Source organism: Mustelus asterias, unplaced genomic scaffold (genome assembly GCF_964213995.1).
Source record: "Mustelus asterias unplaced genomic scaffold, sMusAst1.hap1.1 HAP1_SCAFFOLD_1862, whole genome shotgun sequence".
Lineage (NCBI taxonomy): Eukaryota > Metazoa > Chordata > Chondrichthyes > Carcharhiniformes > Triakidae > Mustelus > Mustelus asterias.
In genome coordinates, this window is record NW_027591807.1 from 25,001 (window position 1) to 45,000 (window position 20,000).

The 20,000-nt window shown below is 50.9% G+C and overlaps 1 protein-coding gene across 7 annotated transcripts in view; it reads left to right on the forward strand.

The window, feature by feature from the left end:
• LOC144488789 (ultra-long-chain fatty acid omega-hydroxylase-like) overlaps nt 1-20,000 on the forward strand; it is a 49,610-nt gene that overhangs the window by 1,367 nt on the left and 28,243 nt on the right. Inside the window, exons 2-4 of one of the 7 annotated variants that reach the window (XM_078206892.1) lie at nt 4,434-4,479; nt 11,939-12,149; nt 14,014-14,158. In XM_078206892.1, the coding sequence (XP_078063018.1) occupies nt 11,940-12,149; nt 14,014-14,158 (355 nt within the window). In that variant the 5' untranslated portion in view covers nt 4,434-4,479; nt 11,939. Of the gene's footprint in view, nt 1-4,331; nt 4,480-11,938; nt 12,150-14,013; nt 14,159-19,054; nt 19,161-20,000 lie in introns of those variants that run through there. The other 6 variants (XM_078206887.1, XM_078206893.1, XM_078206889.1 and 3 more) reach the window with 6 other exon arrangements.

The following is a 20,000-nucleotide window of genomic DNA, read 5'->3' on the forward strand; positions in this document are numbered from 1 at the left end:
TCTCTCTCTCTCTCTCCCTCTCTCTGTCCCTGTCTCTCTCTCCCTCTGTCACTGTCTCTCTCTCCCTGTCTCTCTCTCTGTCCCTGTCTCTCTCCCTGTCTCTCTCTCTCTCCCTGTCTCTCTCTCTCTGTCCCTGTCTCTCTCTCTTTCCCTGTCTCTCTCTCTCTCCCTGTCTCTCTCTCTGTCCCTGTCTCTCTCTCCCTCTGTCCCTGTCTCTCTCTCCCTGTCTCTCTCTCTCTCTCTCCCTGTCTCTCTCTCTCTGTCCCTGTCTCTCTCTCTCTGTCCCTGTCTCTTTCTCTCTCCCTGTCTCCCTCTCTCTCTCTCTCCCTCCCTCTCTCTCTCTCCGTCCCTGTCTCTCTCTCCATCCCTGTCTCTCTCTGTCAGAGATTCAGTGCATTAATGTTTTCTCTATGTATATATGTGGAATATTGCGACAGCGAGGGGGAACAGGGAGAGAAACTGGGGTGGTCGCAGCTAAATATAGAGTGTCAAGGGGTGGCGCAGTGGTTAGCACTGCTGCCTCACAGCGCCAGGGACCCGGAGTCCGATTCCCGGCTTGGGTCACTGTCTGTGTGGAGTTTCTCCCCGTGTCTGCGTGGGTTTCCTTCGGGTGCTCCGGTTTCCTCCCACACTCCAAAGATGTGCAGGTTAGGTGGATTGGCCGTGCTAAATTGATCCTAATGTGAGGGGATTAGCAGGGTGGGGTTATGGGGATAGGGCCTGTGTGGGATTGTGGTCGGTGCAGATTCGATGGACCGAGTGGCCTCCTTCTGCACTGTAGGGATTCTATGATTCTATAAGAGCAGGGAGGTTATGCTGGAGCTGTATAAGACGCTGGTTAGGCCACAGCTGGAGCACTGTGTGCAGTTCTGGTCGCCCCACTGTAGGAAGGATGTGATTGCACTGGAGAGGGTGCGGAGGAGATTCACCAGGATGTTGCCTGGGCCGGAGCGTCTCAGCAATGAAGAGAGGCTGGTTAGGCAGGGGGTGTTTCCTCAGAGCAGAGAAGGCCAAGGGAGGGACCTGGTCGAGGTGTAGAAAATTATGAGGGGCATGGATAGATAGGAAGAAACTTTTCCCCTTAGTAGCGGAGTCAGTAACCAGGGGCACAGATTTAAGATAAGGAACAGGAGATTTAGAGGGGATTTGGGGAAAATATTTTTCACCCAGAGGGTGGTGGGAATCTGGAACTCGCTGCCAGAAAGGGTGGGAGAGGCGGGAATCCTCACAACATTTAAGAAGCATTTAGATGAGCAGTTGAAAGACCGTAACATACAAGGCTACTGAGCAAGTGCTGGAAAATGGGATTAGAATAGATAGGTGCTCGATGGCTGGCACAGACAGGATGGGCTGAAGGGCCTCTTTTAGGTGGGTTGGCCATGCTAAATTGCCCCTTAGTGGGGATTAGTGGGGTAAATACATTGGGATTGGGCCAGATGGGATTGTTGTCAGTGCAGCTCGATGGGCCAAATGGCCTCCTTCTGCACTGTAGGGATTCTATGATTCTTTTTGTGCTGCCGCACGCATGCACGCACACGCACACATTCACGCACACGCATATATTCTGTTTTCTCTCTGCCCACTCGATCAAACCCTTTCAGAAAGACAGGTCACCTTTCTGTTGCTTCTCCCCCACTGGCCTGTTGCATCTTCCCCGAGAGAGAAGCAATCGGTACTGATATCATCCAGGGAAATCCCATCTGCTCCTTCCCCAGAGCCACAATATCCAGGGCCACACTATCCTTTTGTACCAGGGAGTGTGTGGGAGTGGGAGAGAGTGTGTGTGTGTGTGTGGGCGTGTCTCTGTGTGTGCGCATGTTTCTGTGTGCGTGTCTGTGTGTGTGTGTGGGCGTGTCTCTGTGTGCGTGTCTGTGTGTGTGTGTGGGCGTGTCTCTGTGTGCGTATCTGTGTGTGTGTGTGGGTGTGTCTCTGTGTGCGTGTCTGTGTGTGTGCGCGTGTCTCTGTGTGCGTGTCTGTCTGTGTGTGTGTGGGCGTGTCTCTGTGTGCGTGTGTGTGTGTGTGGGCGTGTCTCTGTGTGCGTGTCTGTGTGTGTGTGTGGGCGTGTCTGTGTGTGTGTGTGTGTGTGTGTGTGTGTGAGGGCGTGTCTCTGTGTGTGTGTCTGTGTGTGGGCGTGTCTCTGTGTGCGTGTCTGTGTGTGTGAGGGCGTGTCTCTGTGTGCGTGTCTGTGTGTGGGCGTGTCTCTGTGTGTGTGTGAGGGCACGTCTCTGTACGTGTCTGTGTGTGTGAGGGCGTGTCTCTGTGTGCGAGTCTGTGTGTGTGTGAGGGCGTGTCTGTGTGAGCGCGTGTCTCTGTGTGCGTGTCTGTGTGTGTGAGGGCGTGTCTCTGTGTGCGTGTCTGTGTGTGGGCGTGTCTCTGCGTGCGAGTCTGTGCGTGTGTGAGGGCGTGTCTGTGTGTGTGTGAGGGCGTGTCTCTGTGTGCGTGTCTGTGTGTATGAGGGCGTGTCTCTGTGTGCGTGTCTGTGTGTGGGCGTGTCTCTGTGTGCGAGTCTGTGCGTGTGTGAGGGCGTGTCTGTGTGTGTGTGAGGGCGTGTCTCTGTGTGCGTGTCTGTGTGTATGAGGGCGTGTCTCTGTGTGCGTGTCTGTGTGTGGGCGTGTCTCTGTGTGCATGTCTGTGTGTGGGCGTGTCTCTGTGTGCGTGTCTGTGTGTGTGTGAGGGCGTGTCTCTGTGTGCGAGTCTGTGTGTGGGCGTGTCTCTGTGTGCGTGTGTGTGTGTGGGCTTGTCTCTGTGTGCGTGTCTCTGTGTGTGTGTGTGGGCGTGTCTCTGTGTGTGTATCTGTGTGTGTGTGTGGGTGTGTCTCTGTGTGCGTGTCTGTGTGTGTGCGCGTGTCTCTGTGTGCGTGTCTGTCTGTGTGTGTGTGGGCGTGTCTCTGTGTGCGTGTGTGTGTGTGTGGGCGTGTCTCTGTGTGCGTGTCTGTGTGTGTGTGTGGGCGTGTCTGTGTGTGTGTGTCTGTGTGTGTGTGTGTGTGTGAGGGCGTGTCTCTGTGTGTGTGTCTGTGTGTGGGCGTGTCTCTGTGTGCGTGTCTGTGTGTGTGAGGGCGTGTCTCTGTGTGCGTGTCTGTGTGTGGGCGTGTCTCTGTGTGTGTGTGAGGGCACGTCTCTGTACGTGTCTGTGTGTGTGAGGGCGTGTCTCTGTGTGCGAGTCTGTGTGTGTGTGAGGGCGTGTCTGTGTGAGCGCGTGTCTCTGTGTGCGTGTCTGTGTGTGTGAGGGCGTGTCTCTGTGTGCGTGTCTGTGTGTGGGCGTGTCTCTGTGTGCGAGTCTGTGCGTGTGTGAGGGCGTGTCTGTGTGTGTGTGAGGGCGTGTCTCTGTGTGCGTGTCTGTGTGTATGAGGGCGTGTCTCTGTGTGCGTGTCTGTGTGTGGGCGTGTCTCTGTGTGCGAGTCTGTGCGTGTGTGAGGGCGTGTCTGTGTGTGTGTGAGGGCGTGTCTCTGTGTGCGTGTCTGTGTGTATGAGGGCGTGTCTCTGTGTGCTTGTCTGTGTGTGGGCGTGTCTCTGTGTGCATGTCTGTGTGTGGGCGTGTCTCTGTGTGCGTGTCTGTGTGTGTGTGAGGGCGTGTCTCTGTGTGCGAGTCTGTGTGTGGGCGTGTCTCTGTGTGCGTGTCTGTGTGTGTGTGTGTGGGCTTGTCTCTGTGTGCGTGTCTCTGTGTGTGTGTGTGTGTGTGTGGGCTTGTCTCTGTGTGCGTGTCTGTGTGTGGGCGTGTCTCTGTGTGTGTGTGGGCGTGTCTCTGTGTGTGTGTGTGTGTGTGTGTGGGCTTGTCTCTGTGTGCGTGTCTGTGTGTGGGCGTGTCTCTGTGTGTGTGTGGGCGTGTCTCTGTGTGTGTGTGGGCGTGTCTCTGTGTGTGTGTGGGCGTGTCTCTGTGTGTGTGTGGGCGTGTCTCTGTGTGCGTGTCTGTGTGCGTGTGTGTGTGTGGGCTTGTCTGTGTGCGCGTGTCTCTGTGTGCGTGTCTGTGTGTGGGCGTGTCTCTGTGTGCGTGTCTGTGTGTGGGCGTGTCTCTGTGTGCGTGTCTGTGTGTGGGCGTGTCTCTGTGTGCGTGTCTCTGTGTGCGTGTCTCTGTGTGCGTGTCTGTGTGTGTGCGTGTCTCTGTGTGCGTGTCTCTGTGTGCGTGTCTGTGTGTGGGCGTGTCTCTGTGTGCGTGTCTGTGTGTGGGCGTGTCTCTGTGTGCGTGTCTGTGTGTGGGCGTGTCTCTGTGTGTGGGCGTGTCTCTGTGTGGGCGTGTCTCTGTGTGCGTGTCTGTGTGTGGGCGTGTCTCTGTGTGTGGGCATGTCTCTGTGTGGGCGTGTCTCTGTGTGCGTGTCTGTGTGTGGGCGTGTCTCTGTGGGCGTGTCTGTGTGTGAGATATATCATTGCACAATCTCTTTGTTTGACACATTCTGTGAATGAGGAACTGAGGCTCATTTTCATTTATGAACTGAACAGGGTGACTGGGAGACCTCTGCTATTACCCTTCAATCAGCTCACTGAGGTACCGTCTGTTAAACTGCTGTTAATGTGTAATGTTTCTGTTTCTCGAGTGAATGTCTCACTCCGTACTGTCAGCCTATGTTCCTTATCAACTAATCCCTGCAATATCACCACCCTCACAGACTTGTTGTCATTCTGTCACTGCATGCGGACATCACCAGCCTTTATCACCCGTCCCAAATTGAGAAGGGAGCGGTGAGCTGCCGTCTTGAACCATGCGTGTAGGTACACCCACAGTGCTGCTAGGGAGTGGGCTCCAGGGTTTTGACCCAGCGTATGGGTTACTTGCCCTAATTAGCCAACTTTTCTCTCTGTGCAACTTTGGAACGCTGCCTCCGGAGCTGGTGGAATATTTTTGGGATATTTTTAAGGCAGGGGTGGATAACTAGTCGTTAGGCAAAGGGAGTCAAAGATTATCGGGTAGATGGGAACGGGGAACTCAATGTAGAATCGGAAGCAGGCTTGAGGGGCCGAATGGACTCCTACGGCTCCTACTTTGAAACAGAAAGTAACTGGCAGAGTCTGCGGAGGAGATAACGAGACTTAACATTTCACCTTTCGTCAGAAGAGCGGCACGGCGGCACAGTGGTTAGCACTGCTGCCTCACAGTGCCAGGGACCCAGGTTTGATTCCAGCCTCGGGTCACTGTCTGTGTGTAGTTTGCACATTCTCCCCGTGTCTGCGTGGGTTTCCTCCGGATGCCCCAGTTTCCTCCCACAGTCACAGCTCGGATGTAGAGAAAGATCAACTTAATGCAAGGTAGGTCCATTCAAAAGTCTTGACAGCAGCAGGGAAGAAGCTGTTCTTGAGTTGGTTGGTACATGACCTCAGATTTTTGTATTTTTTTTCCTAACGGATGAAGGTGGAAGAGAGAATGTCCGGGGTGTGTGGGGTCCTTGATTATGCTGGCTGCTTTGCCGAGGCAGCGGGAAGTGTAGGCAGAGTCGATGGATGGGAGGCTGGTTTGTGTGATGGATTGGGCTACGTTCACAACCCTTTGTAGTTCCTTGCGGTCTGGGCAGAGCAGGAGCCCATACCGAGCTGTGATACAACCAGAAAGAATGCTTTCTATGGTGCATCTGTAAAAGTTGGTGAGAGTCGTAGCTGACATGCCAAATTTCCTTAGTCTCCTGAGAAAGTAGAGGCGTTGGTGGGCTTTCTTAACTATAGCGTCAGCATGGGGGGGACCAGGACAGGTTGTTGGTGATCTGAACACCTAAAAACTATGGGCGGCACGGTGGTTAGCACTGCTGCCTCACAGCGCCAGGGACCTGGGTTCGATTCCCGGCTTGGATCACTGTCTGTGTGGAGTCTGCACGTTCTCCCCGTGTCTGCGTGGGTTTCCTCCGGGTGCTCCGGTTTCCTCCCACAGTCCGAAAGGTGTGCTGGTTAGGGTGCATTATCCATGCTAAATTCTCCCTCTGTGTACCCGAACAAGCGCCGGAGTGCGGCGACTGGGGGATTTTCACAGTAACTTCATTGCAGTGTTAATGTATGCCACCTTGTGACAATAATAAATAAACTTTAAACTTAAAAAAACACTTAAACTTGAAGCTCTCGACCATTTCTACTTCATCCCTGTTGATGTAGACAGGGGCAAGTCCTCCTTTATGCTTCCTGAAGTTGATGACAATTTCCTTTGTTTTATTGACATTGAGAGAGAGATTAGTGTCATCGCACCAGTTCACCAGATTCTCTGTCTCATTCATATCCTCCGTCTCCATCTCAAATAGTCTATTTCTGCACTGTAGGGACTCTATGAGAATGCCTGATGTTCCAAGAAGTTGTCTGACCTGCTGTGTCTTTCCTTCCTTCTCTGTTTCCCATTTCAAACCCCTCCTCTCTCTCTCTCTCTCTCTCTCTCCGTAACCTCCTCCAGTCCCACGCAACCCTCTGAGAGACAGCTTTGACAGAGGGTCATCTGGGCTCGAAACGTCAGCTCTTTTCAGATGCTGCCAGACCTGCTGAGATTTTCCAGCATTTTCTCTTTGGCCTCTGAGGGACATCCTGTACTTATCCAATTCCGGCTTTGGAGCATCCCCGATAGTTCTTGTTCAAGGCTTGGCAGTCGTGCCTTCAGCTGCTGTGTGCCCTGAAGTTGTGGAATTCTCTCTGTAAACCTCTCCACCTCTCTGCCTTATCTCTTTTCAGATGCTCCCTCAAGCCCAGCTTAACGTCTGATAATGTCTCTCCATGTGACTGGGTTAAGTTGTTCTAATAATGTTCTTGCAATGTGCCTTGGGGTGTTATTCTGACAGGCAAGTTTTTAAAGTTTTTAAATTTATTCATTATTCTCACAAGTAAGCTTCCATTAACACTGCAGAAGGAGGCCATTCAACCCATCGAGTCTGCACTGAAAACAATCCCACCTTTTCCCTGTAACCCCACATAGTTACCCTGCTAACCACCCTGGCACTAAGGGACAGTTTAGCATGGCCTACCTATATAGTTTTATATATATAGATTTATATAGATAGATACTATAGTTAAGAAAGCCCACCAACGCCTCTATTTTCTCAGGAGACTAAGGAAATTTGGCATGTTCACTACGACTCTCATCAACTTTTACAGATGCACCATAGAAAGCATTCTTTCTGGTTGTATCACAGCTCGGTATGGCTCCTGCTCTGCCCAAAACCGCAAGAAACCACAAAAGGTCGTGAATGTAGCCCAATCCATCACGCAAACCAGCCTCCCATCCATTAACCCTGTCTACACTTCCTGCTGCCTCGGAAAAGCAGCCAGCGTAATTAAGGACCCCACGCACCCCGGACATTCTCTCTTCCACCTTCTTCTGTTGGGAAAAGGATACAAAAGTCTGAGGTCACGTACCAACCGACTCAAGAACAGCTTCTTCCCTGCTGCTGTCAGACTTTTGAATAGACCGACCTTGCATTAAGTTGATCTTTCTCTACACCCTAGCTATAACTGTAACACTACATTCTGCACTCTCTTGTTTCCTTCTCTATGAACGGTATGCTTCGTCTGTATAGCGCGCAAGAAACAATGCTAATACATGTGACAATAATAAATCAAATCAATCCACCGAACCTAAACATCTTTGGATTGTGGGAGGAAACCGGAGCACCCGGAGGAAACCCCCATGCAGACGCAGGGAGAACATGCAAACTCCACACAGACAGTGACCTGAGGCCGGAATTGCCCCTGGGTCAGTGGCGCTGTGGGGCAGCAGTGCTAACCACTGTGCCACCGTGCCGCCCTGTACTTGTAAAAGGGACACAGAAAGTTAATGTGCAACAATTAGGAAGGCAAATGGATTTGTTTTTAACTGTAAGGGGATTCGACTACAGGGATAAAGGAATCTTGGTTCAGTTCGGGGTTTTGGTCGGAACAGACCTGGAATATTGTGAGCAGTTTTGGTATCTATATTTAAAGAAGAATTAGGAACATGGGAATTAGGATCAGAAGTCGGCAAGTTCAGCCCTTCGAGCCGGCTCCGCCATTCAATCAGATCACGGCTGATCTCTCCCTGGTCTCAAATCCATCTCCCCACCTGCTCCCCATATCCCCTTATCCCTTAGTTATTAGAAATATATCGATCTCCTTTGAAACCGTTCAATGACTCAGACTCCCCCGCGCGATGGGGCAGCGAGTTCCACAAATCCACCACCCTCTGCGAGAAGTAGTTCCTCCTCATCTCAGTTTTTAATCTACCGCCTTTCAACCTATACCTGTGACCGCTTGTTCGAGGTTGCCCCACACGGGGAAACATTTGGTCTACATTTACTGTATCAATCCCTTTTATGTACCTCGATCAGATCCCCTCTTGTCCTTCTAAACTCCAACGAGTACAAACCCAAACTGTTTAATCTCTCCTCATACGTCAACCCTTTCATCCCCGGAATCAATCTGGTGAACCTCCTCTGAACTGCCTCCAATGCCACCACATCCTTCCTCCAATAAGGAGACCAACACTGCACACAATACTCCAGATGTGGTCTCACCAACACCCGACACAACTGCAACAACACTTCTCTACTTTTATACTCCAGTCCCTTGGCAATAAATGCTAACATCCCATTTGCCTTTTTTACCACGTGCTGTACCTGCCTCCCAACTTTCTGCTATTCAGGAACACAGACACCCAGATCCCTCTGCCCGGATATTATTTGAATCTGCTTTCCATTTAGGTCATAATTTGCCTTTCTATTTTTCTGCCACAATGGACAACCTCACACTTTTCCACATTAAACTCCATCTGCCAAATTTTGGCCCATTCTCCTCGCCTACCTGTATCCATCTGTAAAATCTTTATATCCTCCTCACAGTGCTTTCCCACCTATTTGAGTATCATCTGCAAATTTTGCTATGTTACACTCTGTCCCTGCTTGCAGATCATTTATACAGATTGGAAACAGTTGAGGTCCGAGGACTGGCCCCTGTGGCACTCCGCTGGTTACATTTCACCGGCCAGAGAGGGACCCATTTATCCCAACCCTCTGCTTTCAGTCAGTCAGCCAATCCTCAATCCAATCTCGTACTCTACCCCCCCAATCCCTGTGATCCCACCTTCTAGATCAGTCTTTTATGCGGCACCTTGTCAAACACCTACTGGAAGTCTAGATATACCACATCCACAGGTTCCCCACTATCCACCTTGCTGGTTATGCCCTCAAAGAATTTGAGCAAGTTTGTCAAGCATGACTTCCCCTTTGTAAAGCCGCGCTGACAATGGTGGATTAAGCTTTGTCTTTCCAAGTCCTCATTCATCACCTCCTTAATGATTGATTCCAGCAGCTTCCCCACCACAGAGGTCAAGCTAACCGGCCTATCGTTTCCTACTTTTTAACCCCTCTTTCATTTTTGAATAAGGGCATCGTGTTAGCGTGTTTCCAATCCACCGGGACCTTGCCAGAATCTGAGGAGTTTTGAAATATCACAACGAATGTATCCACTATCTCTGCTGCCACCTCTTTAATACCCTAGGGTGCAGGCCATCAGGTCCCGGAGACTTATCTGCCTTTAATCCCCATTAGTTTATTCAATACCTTCTCCCTACTGATGGTTATTGCACCAAGTTCCTCTGCATTAGCGACGGTTTTTGGAAAATCCTCATTATTCTCTACCGTGATGGTAAAGGCAAAATGTTGGTTTAGTGCCTCTGTCATAGAATCATAGAAACCCTACAGTGCAGAAAGAGGCCATTCGGCCCATCGAGTCTGCACCGACCACAATCCCACCCAGGCCCTACCCCCATATCCGTACATATTTACCCACTAATCCCTCTAACCTACGCATCTCAGGACACCAAAGGGCAATTTTAGCATGGCCAATCAACCTAACCCGCACATCTTTGGACTGTGGGAGGAAACCGGAGCACCCGGAGGAAACCCACGCAGACACGAGGAGAATGTGCAAACTCCACACAGACAGTGAACCAAACCGGGAATCAAACCCAGGTCCCTGGAGCTGTGAAGCAGCAGTGCTAACCACTGTGCTACCGTGCCGTCATGTCTGTGTTCCCCATTAATACCTCAGCAGAATTGCCCTTTAAAGGGGCAACATTTACCTTAGCTACTCTCTTACTCTTTGTACTGCGCTGTAATGTTCTATGTTCTATGTTCTATGTATGCTTATTGAAGCTTTTGGTATCTGTGTTTTCTGCTAGTTTCCTTTGGTAGTTCATCTTTGCTCTTTTGATTCTATTTTTAGAAGCCTTTTGCTGAACCTTAATGTTCTCCCAGTTTACCACGAGCTTTTGCAGTTTGATATGTCCTAGTTTTTACCTTTGACTTCCTTGTCTAACCATGGGAAGTTTTTCTTCCATTTATGACTCCTCTTCCTCTCAGGAATATATTTGTCCTGGTCCCCCCATGCTGACACTATAGTTAAGAAAGCCCACCAACGTCTCTACTTTCTCAGAAGACTAAGGAAATTTGGCATGTCAGCTACAATTCTCACCAACTTTTACAGATGCACCATAGAAAGCATTCTTTCTGGTTGTATCACAGCTTGGTATGGCTCCTGCTCTGCCCAAGACCGCAAGAAACTACAAAAGGTCGTGAATGTTGCCCAATCCATCACGCAAACCAGCCTCCCATCCATTGACTCTGTCTACTTTTGTATCTTTTTCCCAACGGAAGGAAATGGAAGAGTGAATGTCCGGGGTGCGTGGGGTCCTTAGAAATCATAGAAACCCTACAGTACAGAAAGAGGCCATTCGGCCCATCGAGTCTGCACCGACCACAATCCCACCCAGGCCCTATCCCCATATCCCTACATATTTTACCCACTAATCCCTCCAACCTATGCATCTCAGGACACTAAGGGGCAATTTTTTAGCATGGCCAATCAACCTAACCTGCACATCTTTGGACTGTGGGAGGAAACCGGAGCACCCGGAGGAAACCCACGCAGTCACGAGGAGAATGTGCAAACTCCACACAGACAGTGACCCAAGCCGGGAATCGAACCCAGGTCCCTGGAGCTGTGAAGCAGCAGTGCTAACCACTGTGCTACCGTGCCGCCCTTAATTATGCTGGCTGCTTTGCCGAGGCAGCAGGAAGTGTAGACAGAGTCAATGGATGGCTTCATCATGTAGTCATGGGAAGACTTGCCCACACCCACTGATTGAGGTCTCTCTCCCTCCCTTGGCGTACCATTTTAATCATTTGGCGACTAATTCAAACACCCTCCAAGCATTCCCATTTGATGAGACAAAGAAGAATGACTTTTAATTCTCTTAACGATCTTCCTTTGATTTAACACTTCAGGTGCCAACTCCAGCTCAGAACAGTTGCTACACTTTAACTCTTTGACTGAACATTAGCTCTTTAACTGAAAACAAACGCTACCCGGTTAGAATGAAATGGCCAAGCCCGTTCCCCAAGTAGAATCTATTCTCCATTCTCTCTCTGAAGAGGCTCCTCAGGGCCCACTGAAGAAGATTGCGAAGGTTGACTTATAGAAACATCTCTTTTATCCACTACTTGTTTCAACTTTTCCAGAAGATTCTTTGGCAGCCAATGGAGAAACTGGAACCCGATGACATGACTTGCACAGCCAATTAAATTATTTGTAAATGACGCCATTATGCTTGGTTCAGCTGGCGAGTAGCCCACATAAAACTCAATGCCATTAGCTCAACATAAACATATTTGGTCAATGCAGGAAACCTCAGGTCAAGGTCAACAGACCAGATCCCTGACTCAGAGTAACTTTACAACCTGAATCTGATTTTAATTATAAGTTGACCAAAAATCCCAGCATGCTTAGCTCTCAGCCGGAATAGCCATTTTAAAGCCATTATTGTTGTTAAATCATCGGGGCGGGCCTTCTGTCTCCATCCTCTGTATGTGGGTCAGGTAAATGTGTCCCCCCCCCACACCCCCCCCCCCCCCACCCCCCCCCCCCCCCCCCCCCCCCCCCCCCCACCGCCCCCCAACCCCGGCCAGACTGCTTTCCAGTTGATCTGAGTTTCCTTTCTCCTTGCGTGACAGGATGTTGCCCTTGCTGGACCGCCTCGCCCTGGGCCAGGCTTCCATCCGCACCTATCTGTGGTCTATCATCATCGTCCTCGCCCTCACCACCTTCGCCAGGTCTGCCCTCCACGTCCTGAGGCTGCTGTGGCGATTCCGGGAGAATACCAGGCGGCTGAGGTGTTTCAAAGGCCCCCCCAGACGGAGTTGGCTGATGGGGCACCTGGGAATGGTAAGTGCCACTCTTCCCCCTACCCCCTCCCCCTTACATGTTGCCACGTTGCAGAACCGAAGCCCGAGGTGGAGCCGGTAGAGGGACGATGGACAAATAATCCAATTCCCGCGTGGACAAAGTATCCCAGGACCCTTATGAGGCGAGGTGGAGTAGGTTATTGGAGTTTAGAAGAATGAGAGGTGACCTTGTTGTGACATATCGGATGGGGCGGCACGGTGGCACAGTGGTTAGCGCTGCTGCCTCACAGCGCCAGGGGCCCAGGTTCGATTTCCGGCCTGGGTCACTGTCTGTGTGGAGTTTGCACGTTCTCCCCATGTCTGCGTGGGTTTCCTCCGGGTGCTCCGGTTTCCTCCCACAGTCCGGAAGACGTGCTGGTTAGGGTGCATTGGCCGTGCTAAATTCTCCCTCAGTGCACCCGAACAGGCGCCAGAGTGTGGCGACTGGGGGGACTTTCACAGTAACTTCATTGCAGTGTTACTGTAAGCCTACTTGTGACTAATAAATAAACTTTAACTTTCTCAGGGGGATTGACAGGGTAGATGCTGAGAGGCTGTTTCCCCTTGTGGGAGACTCTAGGAGCAGAGGGCATCATCCCAGAGCCCATTTAACACAGAGATGAGGAGGAATCTCTTCTCTCAGAGGGGAGTGAATCTGTGGAATTCTTTATATCGTGGAATCCCTACAGTGCAGAAAGAGGCCATTCGGCCCATCGAGTCTGCACTGACCACAATCCCACCCAAGCACTATTCCTGTAACCCCTCATATTTGCCCTGATAATCTCCCTGACACTAAGAGGCAATTTAGCACGGTCTATCCACCTAACCCACACATCTTTGGAGTGTGGGAGGAAACCGGAGCACCCGGAGGAAACCCACGCAGACACGGGGAGAACGTACAAACTCCACACAGACAGTGACCCGAGCTGGGAATTGAACCCAGGTCCCTTGCGCTGTGAGGCAGCAGTGCTAACCACTGTGCCACCGAGGCCGCCTCACAGAGGCTGTGTCGTTAAGTAAGTTCAAGGCTGAGACGGACAGATTTTTAATCGGTGCGGGAATCGAGGGTTATGGGGATAAGGTGGGAAAGTGGAGTTGAGGATTATCACATCAGATCAGCCATGATCTCATTGAATGGCGGGAAAGCAGACCCGATGGGCCGAATGGCTGCTCCTACATCCCCTGGTCTTATTATGGATCCACAGTCTTTCACCAGATTCTCAGTCCTTGTGACGGGACTAATGGCGCCACCCTCCCCATGGGTCGTCCCAGCTGATAGGGGTAACTGGACTGGATAGACTCCGGGAGTGAGCTGGCATCCTGGGATTGCCCCGGGAGATCGAGAGGGGGGGTGCGGTTGGAAGTGGAGTGGGAATGGCTCATTTCCGGCAAATAGCTTGAGTTGGGGCCGGTGGGGGGGAGTGGAGGCGGGGGTGAATCCAGCCTCTTAGCGCTGATTTCCGTGGCGAATTTGCTAAATTAAATCTGTTCTCCTTTCCCTTCCGTCTCACATGTATTTTTTTAAATTCAGATGACGAAGGAGTGTCAGTTACTTATGGATTTGGCAGCAAGGTGAAGATGTGTCCAGCCAAAAGAGACCACTGCCCCCACCCCTGCCTCCACCCCCCCCACCCATTCCCGGGGTGCTGTTGGGGGTGTGGTGGTGAGCGGTGGAGGTTCCTGTAAACCCTTCCCTGGTGTGTGTGTGTGTCTGGTATCTGCTGGCCGGTAGTCAGGGCCTGGGTGGTTGCTGCTCTCGGTTAATGTCCTGCGGGTTTGCCTCACAATGTGCCTCGCCTCGCTGCTGTGTCCGTTCTTGGCTTTGTGTCTAACCTGCCCTGTGTTTCTCCACTGCTTGCAAGTAGATCAATCCAGATGAGGAAGGAATGCGAAAAATCGCAGAGTTGGTTTTAACGTTTCCGCGCACCATGAAGACTTGGCTTGGACCTGCTTTGCCCTTAATCTCACTCTTCCACCCTGAGTGCATTAAGCGTGTCTTATTGGCTTCAGGTATTAAAGCAAACCTGCCCCATTGACTCATTAGGCAGCTCTGTAACTGGTGAAAGGATGGTAGTCATGATGTGGAGATGCCGGCGTTGGACTGGGGTAAACACAGTAAGAAGTCTCACAGGTTTATTTGGTAGCAAATATCATAAGCTTTCGGAGCAGAGCTCCTTCGTCAGATCCGAAGGATCTCTGCTCCGAAAGCTTATGATATTTGCTACCAAATAAACCTGTTGGACTTTAACCTGGTGTTGTGAGACTTCTTACTGGCGAAAGGACACAGACTCGTGACAAAATCTCCCCGCGGGGATTTTCAACACTCGCTGCCCAAGTGTCTAAGAATCAGAGTCAGCCTGGGGTTCAAATCCAGTATAAACGGTAGGGGGATGAACGGGAAGGAGGTGCTGTGGGGGGGTTTGGCGGGGGGGGGTGGGTTGCAGGGTCCAACAGAGGACCTGAGGAGAAAGTGATGAGGTGCCACATCAAAGGTCATTGCAAAGAATAAAAAGCACGTGGGTGTTGGGCGGGGTAGTATATTAGCCTGGGTTAAAGATTAGCTGGTTGGCAGAAAACTGAGTATGCATAAATGGGTATTTTTCTAATTGGCTCGATGTGATGGGTGGACTCCCACAGGGGTCCATGCTGGGGCCTCGACCTTTGACATCTATGACCTAGACAAGGAGAGTGAAGGCACAGCAACTAAATTTGCGGAAGATGCACCAAGATCAGGGGGGAAAGTAAGTTGTGACGAAGACATCCAGGGAACTTGCAGATGGACATGGGTTGGTTGAGTGAGTGAGAAAAATCTGGCAGATGGAGCATGGTGCGGGAAAGTGAGAAGTTGTGAACTTTGTCAGGAAGAATGAAAAAGATGAGTATTACTTCAACGGAGAGTGACTGCAAAATGCCACGGTGCAGAGGGATTTAGATGTTCTTGTGCATGAGTCACAGAAGGTTAGAATGCAGGTGCTGCATGTAATCTTTGAAATGTGGGAGGAAACAGGAGGACCAAGAAGGCTAAAGGAATGTAATCCTTTATTACGAGAGGAATTGTTGTGAAACCCGCTGATGTTACCTGTGAGAGTGTCTCAAAACCCCAAAGGATAACTTGAAAGATTGGTTCCTGGTGGTTGTATATTTGGGATAATGTGAGGAACGATGTACAATCTAATAAGGAACCAGTCCAATCGCTGTGTAAACAATTAATAAAGAGAATTCATTAAAGTGACAGAGCGGAAGATAAACACACGACCAGACGGACTAATATACATTGTGACGCTGTAGAATATTAATAACTAAACTCAGCGTTTTATCTGAAATAATCTCTTGTTCCTAAAATATTCCCATGTTCCCCGAACTCACTGAGACACCCCTTTTCCCAAACAACGTTTTATCAGGAAAGGTTAAGCAGGTTGGGTCTTTACTCTAACAGAATGAGAGGTGATCTTAAAGGGCGGCACAGTGGTGAGCACTGCTGCCTCACAGCGCCAGAGACTCAGGTTCAATTCCCGGCTTGGGTCACTGTCTGTGCGGAGTCTCCCATGTTCACCCCGTGTCTGCGTGGGTTTCCTCCGGGTGCTCCGGTTTCCTCCCACAGTCCGAAAGATGTGTAGATTAGGTGGATTGGCCATGTTAAATTGCCCCTTAGTGTCCAAAGATGTGTAGGTTAGATGGATTGGCCGTGCTAAATTGCCCCTTAGTGTCCAAAGATGTGTAGGTTTCGTGATTGGCCATGCTAAATTGCCCCTTAGTGTCCAAAGAGGTGTAGGTTAGATGGATTGGCCATACTAAATTGCCCCTTAGTGTCCAAAGATGTGTAGGTTAGGTGGATTGGCCATGCTAAATTGCCCCTTAGTGTCCAAAGATGTGTAGGTTAGGTGGATTGGCCATACTAAATTGCCCCTTAGTGTCCAAAGATGTGTAGGTTAGATGGATTGGCCATACTAAATTGCCCGTTAGTGTCCAAAGATGTGTAGGTTTCGTGATCGGCCATGCTAAATTGCCCGTTAGTGTCCAAAGATGTGTAGGTTTCGTGATTGGCCATGCTAAATTGCCCAGGATGTGTGGGTTAGAGGTATTAGTGGTTTAAATACGTGGGGTTATGGGGATAGGGATGTGGTCGATGCAGGCTCGATGGGCCGAATGGCCTCTTTCTGCACTGTAGGGATTCTATGAACATCCAATTGAGTAACTCATTGGGTAACTCAGTCAAATCCAGCTCATGGTTACCAGAGAATACAGCTGAGGTGACCGGGTCTGGGCAAATGCCTTTCGCAGGTTCAGACAAATCTGTTTTTTAAAAGCAGTTTGCTGTGACGCTAAACATTATCTGGAAACAGGTCTCCATGGCTCTGATGGAACTAACCTCTCTGAACAGTTTGGCCTATCTTGAGGGACCGAATGGCCTACTTCTCATCCTATTGTATATGTTGGTCGGAGGAGATAGATTGAAGTTGCTGTTGTCGCCATGTTGTGAAATGATTTGATATTGTGATACTGATAGAACATTCAAAGTGCCAGAGCAGAAGGAAGCCATTCGACCCATCATACCTGTGCTAGGTTAGTAAACCCTCTAGGATTGGTCTGGAGTCTGCAGGAATTGGATGTCCACCTCCGGGACACTCTTGTGTGAAACGGGTTATCGGGACGTGGGGTTTTATGCTGCAGTCTCTGCAGTGACGACGACACGTCCTCCTGTTGTGGCCACAGTTCCTTTGCCGCTGTGTTAATGAGTGTTGTTCTTGTCACCCCTGCTGCCGTCCCTCTGTGCTGCACCTCTCCCTGCTCTGCCCCCAATGGTTTGTCTATCTGGTGAACTGTGAACCCTGACATTTGCCCGGGGGTCGAAGCGACGTCAGTGGAATTCTGACCTTGGGCGAAGTTCTCAACTGAACAGACTGAGCTGGGAGCAAAACGATCGCAACGCTGTGCCTTTAGCTGCAGCTTCCGGGCTCCTGCAGTGAGTCTCTCTCACTCACTCACACTCTCAGCATCTCCCCCTCTCTGTGTTCACTCTCTCTCTCTGTCCTCACCATCATTCTGCCTCTCACTCTCCCCCTATTCTCTCTGCCTGACTATATCTCTGTATCCATTTTCTAACTCTTATTTCTCATCTACTTTCCTTTTCTCTGCTCACATCCCCTCTGTCTCTCTCCTCCCCCATCTCTCTGTCTGTCCCTCCCCCCCATCTCTCTGTCTCCCCCCCCCATCTCACTGTCTCCCCCTCCTCTCTCTCTGTCTCCCCCCACCCCCGCTCCTCTGTCTCTCCCTTCTCCCCCCCCTCCCCCCCACTCTCTGTCTGTCTCCCCCCCCTCTCTCTCTCTCTCTTTCTCCCTCACCCCTCCCCTCTCTCTCTCCGCACGAAAGTGAAGTTACTCCCCGCCCCCCCACACCCCCCGGCCAAGGGTTGTGTCCATCTCTACCCTGCCAACACTGCTGTCCGTCTCTCTCTTAATCAGGAGGCCTAACCCACCGTATCCCCCCCATCCCCCGCAGGAGGGACTCTCGTTGGGGGGGTGGGGGGAGCGTGGAGAAGCGGGATTTTCCAACCTCGCTCGCCCCAAGACTGGAAAATCCTGCCTGAGGTCAACAGACCCTTGCCTGGTTCACCCTGTGGGTGGCAGGAATTTACCCACCCCCATTGTTCCTGAGAAGCTCACAGCCCCTCACACTGAAACCCACCCACCATTCCCCCCTTCCTCCCCCCCTTCCTCCCCCCCATCCTCCCCCCTTCCTCCCCCGCCCGTCCTCCCCCCTTCCTCTCCCCCCTTCCTCCCCCCCTTCCACCCCGCCCTTCCTCTCCCCCTTCCTCCCCCCCTTCCTTCCCCCCCTTCCTCCCTCCCTTCCTCCCCCCTTCCTCTCCCCCTTCCTCCCCTTCTTCCTCCCCCCCTTCCTCCCCCCCCTTCCTCCCCCCCGTTCCTCCTCCCCCCCGTTCCTCCTCCCCCGTTCCTCCCCCCCTTCCTCCCCCCCCTTCCTCCCCCCACTAACAGCTGGTCACAGTGCTAGATTGTGGAACGAGTTTCTCGGAAACATTGCCACTACCTCACAGGAAGCTCGCCGGGTATTGGAGTTAATTTTAAATATACAAAGTTCCCAGTTTTTAGAAATCCGCCAAGTTGCTTTTAACATTTGTTTTCACCCCTTTTGTTCTGTTTGTTTGGAATGTTCTGCTCTCCATCCATCCTGGTACCGCCACTAAAGAGACGAAGCTTCGGAATTCAAGCTCAAACTGAACAACTCCAGGGTAGGCCCCAAGCCTACTCACAGGCCCAGAGTTTAAGAAATGAGCTGCTTGCAAGATGGAGCCAAAGTTAGATTCTGGAAATAGAATCCCCACATTGCAGAAGGAGGCCATTCGGTCCATCAGATCTGCACTGGTTCTCCAACAGAACATCTTACCCAGGCCCAAACCCTGCCCTATCCCTGTAACCCCATGCATTTATCCCGCTAATCCCCTAACCTACACATCTTTGGACACTAAGTGTGGGAAGGAACTGGAGCACCCGGAGGAAACCCATGCAGACACAGGGAGAACCTGCAAACTCTGCACAGACAGTGACCCTAACCGTGAATCGAATACGGGTCCCTGGCGCTGTGAGGCAGCGGTGCTAACCACTGTGCCACCGTGCCCGCCCCTGACCTTTCATGCCTTTTTATTATTGGAAGTGCTTGGGATTTTTAAACAGCTTTTTCTTAACGAGTTAACATTGGGTTACTTTATGCCTGCATAAGCCTACAGAACAGGTTTTGTGGCCACCTTCCCTCTCTAGCTCACTGGACCCTCTGCTGTAGGCCTCAAATGCAAATGATGGGTAAATTCCTGGACAGAGGGGGGTGGGTTGTTCTGCGTTCTCTCTTCTGGATCATGTGTTCTTTTTCCAGTTGTGAAATGTGATTGAGGAAGTTAGCACAAACTCAACTGTAAGGTTCACACCTCAAACCACAATGACTAAGCAAAGTGTTAGTTTCCGCAGGATTTAACATGTTTGCTGTTTACATGCTGCAAGTTGTAAGTGTTACACACTATTTATTCATAGCCAATTTTCCAAAGTTTACAACTCCCCAGTTTATTTTTAAACCATTTAAATTTGGAGCACAGAAGCAGGCCACTTGGCCCAACATGTCTGTGCTATCCCTTTGCCAATTACCTAATCCCATTGTCCTGCTCCCTCCCCATACATGTATCAATCCCAAACTAATGCCACTGCCCCGCTCTCTCCCCATATCCCTGTATCAATCCCAAACTAATCCCACTGCCCCGCTCTCTCCCCACTGCCCTGTATCAATCCCAAACTAATCCCATTGCCTCGCTCTCTCCCCATAGCCCTGTATCAATCCCCAAACTAATCCCACTGCCCCAATCTCTCCCCATAGCCCTGCATCAATCACAAACTAATCCCACAGTCCTGCTCTCTCCCCATAGCCCAGTTATCAATCCCAAACTAATCCCATTGTCCTGCTCCCTCCCCATAGCCCTGTATCAATCCCAAACTAATCCCACTGCCCGGTCTCTCCCCACACCCCTGTATCAATCCCAAACTAATCCCACTGCCCCACTCTCTCCCCATACCCCTGTATCAATCCCAAACTAATCCCACTGCCCCGCTCTCTCCCCATACCCCTGTATCAATCCCAAACTAATCCCACTGCCCCGCTCTCTCCCCACACCCCTGTATCAATCCCAAACTAATCCCACTGCCCCACTCTCTCCCCATACCCCTGTATCAATCCCAAACTAATCCCACTGCCCCGCTCTCTCCCCATACCCCTGTATCAATCCCAAACTAATCCCACTGCCCCGCTCTCTCCCCACTGCCCTGTATCAATCCCAAACTAATCCCATTGCCTC